The following is a 5,490-nucleotide window of genomic DNA, read 5'->3' as shown; positions in this document are numbered from 1 at the left end:
TAGCATCTTGACTTCAAAAACTTCTAATTTGAACCAGTGCTGCATTTAACATACCACATGACACACAAAAATTGATGCTTATCCGGGTTTTCTTTTATATTTGCTTTTAAATTAAGAAATTGGGTAATATGTAGTACTAAAATTTGAATTATAATCTACAGTTTGATACCAAAGTTATTGATATAAATTCATGAAACAGTAGTTCAATAAAATTTTGAATGTGAGACAACAAACAAGATGACATAGCCTTTCACCCATGACCCATTTTGAAAGGGTTAACAGATAAAGGGAAAAATTCCCCATAATTTAATCCTTTAAAGGTGTATAATTTCAGGAAAACTCACTCACTTTCTGCATTGGTAAGGAATCCATCTTCTGGTAAGGCAATGGAACTCGAAACACCTCTGTTGTCTTCCACCACAAAGGAAACCCAACAAAGGCAAAAATCAGAGCAAAAGTGCAGATGGCATAAACTGCTCCAGCATCTGAAAGATATACACACCAAGCATTAATATTTGTGAATTGAAAGTACACATTGTATACAACAGGTTATTATAAAAGTTTCAAAAAATGCATGTCACAACCACTGGAAACAGGATACCTATAACAAAATGTTTGATAGTTAATTTCAATTATGTCAGATAAGCAAAAGTCATGACCCACAAATATATTTTTATATAGCAGTGCATATATCTATGTATATGACTATGGTTTTATATAAAAGATAATTTTCATTGATAAGTGCAAAACAGAATTTTTTGAGACAGGCAATTAAACTAAATATTTAACTGTTGTTGTAATGAATGAAATATATACAAAATGGCATAGCACCAAGCAGTTTATATTTTTAAAATAAATATTTTGGGTTCCTGCACTTCCTAAGTTTAGGCATTAAATTTACTCTTAACCACTTAACTCTTTCTGCATGGGCTCATAAGCATTTTGTGCTTGTTATAGTTTTCATGCTATAATTTTTAAATTAGTAAGTGTATCTTCAAGAAATTTTGCATATTATCAGTAAACATTACAAAGATTTTGCACAGAAAATACCATGTTTTTTATATTAAGTTTTAAAATTCATTAAGTAATGTTTTTCTTGTGTCTTTTTTCCTTTTCGAATGTTGACAATCCAACATGCAAAATAATTTTGATTTTAAGATTAAAAATATTTTTATACATCAGAAAAAGTTCAAATTTCACATGAAAAATCTTTATAACCTCCAGATAATTAGCAAACATTTTTCTAGAAAAAACTTTATATTTCATCTGTTAGTTTCACTATTGTATCTCTGTACAGGTTGGGTCAATTTGATCGACCTCATAACCACCATAAAAAAATTAGGAAATAAATATAAGTTATGCTTTTTTATTCTAGAATGACTACAAATTATAACAAGAAAACACAAATGTTTAGTCTAAATAGCTTAAATCTCATAACATTATACATTTATATGTATTTATTATTTTTAACACATTGATTTTTCAGCCTGGCTAACAATACAGAAGTTACAATGATGCAGCACACGTGCTCTCATGTTACTGTATACATTAATGTAAAACTGACCTTTAGTCTTTACAAAGTGACCTGTCTTGGCTGTGTTTTAGTGGACTAGTATTTTGTAAAATATAGTCACATTTTCATTATTATACATTATATAAGTATATAGATTATTACTATTTAGAAATAAGTTCTTAAACTGATTTTTATTAAAACATAGAACAGTAAATAAAGAAGTAAAACAAACAAGTATCTCTTCTAGTTATGACCTTTGTACTCAGTTGCTGCTTGACATAGGTTGTAAGCCTTTTACAATTTCGTACATAAGAGGATATAAAACAAAATAATTTTTTAGGTTTTATATATACAGTTGAATAACCAAAAAATCATAAATAACTACAGGTAGACCCAGCTTTACAAAAGGGTTATGTTCCTGAAAAATCTTTTCAAGAAAAAATTTTATAAAGCAAGATAGATTTTCCCATTCACTACCATTATATAATTGGAGATATGATCTCAACGAAAAATGATATTAGCCAAAACATAATAAACTGACAGTGATCATATTTTTGGGGTAAACAAAGAATATAAGCCATTAATAAATGTATTAAATCCAAATTAAGTACTGTACGTACAAGAAAGTGGAGTGGTTGACACATATGGTGATGGTGTGGGTGGAGGGCATTGTATATGTTACCGGCTAGTAGGAGAAGGGGTAGAATGAACTTCTGCTTCACAGTCATCATCGTGAACTGCAGGAGGACTGGCAAGGGAATCCATTGGAACAGTTGAATCAATATCTTCCTCATCACTTGACAATGTAGATGGTAGTTCATCAATAAAGACAGCGGCAGAAGGATCTGCTTGGCAGCCATCATCTTGGGCAGGAGAAACCACTGGAACAGGAGTGAGAACATCATTGTCGTGGCTAGGAAGAGATGCAGCAGGATGCAGTGGTGCAGACTTTGGTTGGCTGAAGAATGCTGTTAATGTTGTTTGCTTAGCATGCTTACTTTTTTCTGTATAAAGTTCTTTATACGAAGTTAGGGCACTTTCCATATTGTGTTCAAGTTTAAGGCTTCAATCACAATTTAGGTCATTTTTAGTCAGGATTTCTACAACTTGATCAAACAGGGAGAATGAATATGACAGCATTTTCAATGTTAAAAACAACTACAGCTCTGGTTCCTCGTCGTCTGTCTTCATCAGCAGCCTGTTCTTGATCAATGTTCATAAGTTCTTCATTCGTCAGTTGTTCATGGTGTGATGCCAGAGAGTCATTGATGTCTTGCTCTTCTGTTCCATTAAACCCAACCTGATGTGCTAATGATACAATTTCATTAAGAAAGGTTCTGTATTAGGGATGCCTTGAAAATCATGCACACATTCTGGCCACAGTTTTCTCCAAACTCCATTCATATTTGAGGTAGTAACTTCCTTCCAAATTCTGCTATGTTGTCTATGGCATCCTTGATGTTGAACTATTTCCAAAAATCTCTGATCGAGGTGTTTCTGTCGCTGTCCATTGCCTTGCTCATTTGTCTGAAGACGTGTCATAGGTAATACTTTAAAAGTAGCTATGACCCCTTGATCCAGGGGTTGGATCAAAGCAGTCGTGTTTGGGGAAGAAACTCCACACGAATGTTTGTTGATAAGTCAGTTAGGTTGATAGGGTGGCTTGATGCATTGTTGACAAGCAGCAGTGCTGTATGGGAAATATTTTTTCATAGAAAAATATCTCTCCACTGCAGGACAGAAAAAGTTGGTAAACCAATCCTCAAAAATTGTTTGTTGTCCAAGCCTTCTTATTGGACCTGGCAGAATGATGAATCATAAAGGGTTTCAACTTCAAATCACCCTCTGCATTGCCTCCCAGAATTATAGAAACTCTGTGACCTGGTGCTGACTTCTCTTCCCTTGACAAGACTGTCCTGTCTGGCATCTTCTTCCAGTGTAGACCAATCTTGTCAACATTGAAAACTTGAAGGGTCATATATCTTTGTTGTTCGATAATACCTTTTAGAACTGGTAGGTACGCTGCTGCTGCTTCACCAGTCATCTTTAGGCTGTGTAGATTGTGCCTTTTTTAAACCTGTTGAGCTAGCCTTTACTTGCAGTAAAAGTGGTAGTTTCTTTAGTACTTGTACAAGGTCTTGGTTCTGTCTGTTCTTTTTTCTTCAAATAATGAAAGTGCCTTTTCTTGCAAAGCCATGTCAGTCATCTGCGAATTTTTCCACTGCTTCATGTCATCCACCCATAGAGCTCATAGACATTTCATTTCTTCAATTATGTTAGGGCAATGCCTAGTTAATAATTTAGCAGATGCAGGTGTCAAAGACTTTGCACAACTTTTTTTTTTTCTTTCTTGATAGTTGATATAGTTGATGGTGAGAACTTGAATGCCTTGGCAATCTCCATGAGTCTCTGGCCTTCAAACTTTTTGATGATTTCCAGTTTTATTGATACTGAGATGGCTTTTCTTGCTTTTTTTGACTTACTACTGGCACTAGAATCACTTGCAGTATGCTTACTAGTCATTTTGGATTTAAGGGCTGAGTACAATCTAAATAAAACTTGAGAAGTCATTGGTTGTCACCTACCATGATTCAAACAAGCTGCAGGAGATGTAAACAGACCACAAGGTGGTATGAACTCTTTGCACATGGGCTGGTCAAATTGTGCATGTCACGACGTTCTAGTGAGTTACATTCAAAATTTAATTAAACTACTTAATTACCATGATATACAAACAAACTCGACATCAAACCATAGATAACAACTCAACTTTTAATATAAGTTTTAAGTTTTTAATTATATAACAAAATATTTAAAAACAATCTCAAGTTACCCTAGTGTGAGAATTTGAATATTTGTTCTTGAACCATTTCCTCTTCTGGATTTTTTTGTTCACCCCCTTGAAATTATGAAATTATATGTAAAATATTTTGGGTAATTTCATCATTGATCTTCTCAATCTATATTTTTTATCCTTCAATCTTATGGAACTAAAGAGTAATCAATGCAAAATGCAAGAACCTCTTGCCACAATTTGCTTATAGATTTTTCTGAGGCCGAGTTCTATTAAATTTATAATCAATAGAAAGCCTAATGATTAACTGAATGATTAAAGTATGATTCATCCTACATGATCTTACAGATAATTGACAATTTAGCTGATGAGAAAATTGTTTTTCCAACAAGTCACATGGTTAGAGAGCAAGAAAATTTCTCCCAGAAATAACTGTTTCTCAGCTGTTCATATGAAATTATTCAGTGTTCTTCCATGTATTTACTTAATGAAAAAAATATTTGGTGGACTAGTAGTATTGATGTAAACTATTAGAATTAACACAGAAGGACAGTCAATGGCAAAAAAAAAAGGAATACATGGGCGAATGATATATTTCTTGTTTTTCTTATCTTTATTTATTATTATCCAAGTAACTAAAAATGTAAAAATTAGAAACCTTTAGGCTAAATAAGATTAAGTTAGGTAATATAAATATAAATAACATTTAATACTGTGAGAAAGAAATTGGCAAAAAATACCCCCAAAAAATTCGTAACTCTTGGGAATATTCATAACTCCAGAGTTTGGTACAAAAACATTTTTTTGTAACTTTGAATTTTCATTAACCAGGCATTTGTAAAGCGGAGCCCACCTGTATATTGATACCATAGAATTCCACTATAATTTATCAAGCTTAGTAACTAAGGTGTATTTGGGTCTAAAAAAATATGAAATTTCAAGCAGACTAAAGACACAACCTACTTCCTTGAAATCTTGATTCAAAAGAATGAGATGGCATCCTAATGCATGAATATGGCTAAGAAAGCCACTTTGGGGACATTCTAAACTTTCAATTGGTTATTCACATGTCATATATTGAAGTAAGTGTATATAAGGTACCGTTTCCAAAAATGAAAAGATGTGAGTTGGGCCATCATGTTTGATTCAGTACATGAGTGATATCTCAGCAAACAGAAAAGAT

The 5,490-nt window shown here is 32.9% G+C and overlaps 1 protein-coding gene across 1 annotated transcript in view; it reads right to left on the bottom strand.

The window, feature by feature from the left end:
- LOC106467626 (GPI transamidase component PIG-S-like) overlaps positions 1-5,490 on the bottom strand; it is a 141,112-nt gene that overhangs the window by 126,844 nt on the left and 8,778 nt on the right. Inside the window, exon 2 of the mRNA XM_013927987.2 lies at positions 349-485. Coding sequence (XP_013783441.1) covers positions 349-485 — 137 coding nt within the window. The remainder of the gene's footprint in view (positions 1-348; positions 486-5,490) is intronic.

This window comes from Limulus polyphemus, unplaced genomic scaffold (genome assembly GCF_000517525.1).
Source record: "Limulus polyphemus unplaced genomic scaffold, Limulus_polyphemus-2.1.2 Scaffold2683, whole genome shotgun sequence".
In the NCBI taxonomy this organism is placed as follows: Eukaryota; Metazoa; Arthropoda; class Merostomata; order Xiphosura; family Limulidae; genus Limulus; species Limulus polyphemus.
The sequence above is the reverse complement of the archived record's forward strand: the minus strand, read 5'-3'. Positions and strand labels throughout refer to the sequence as shown.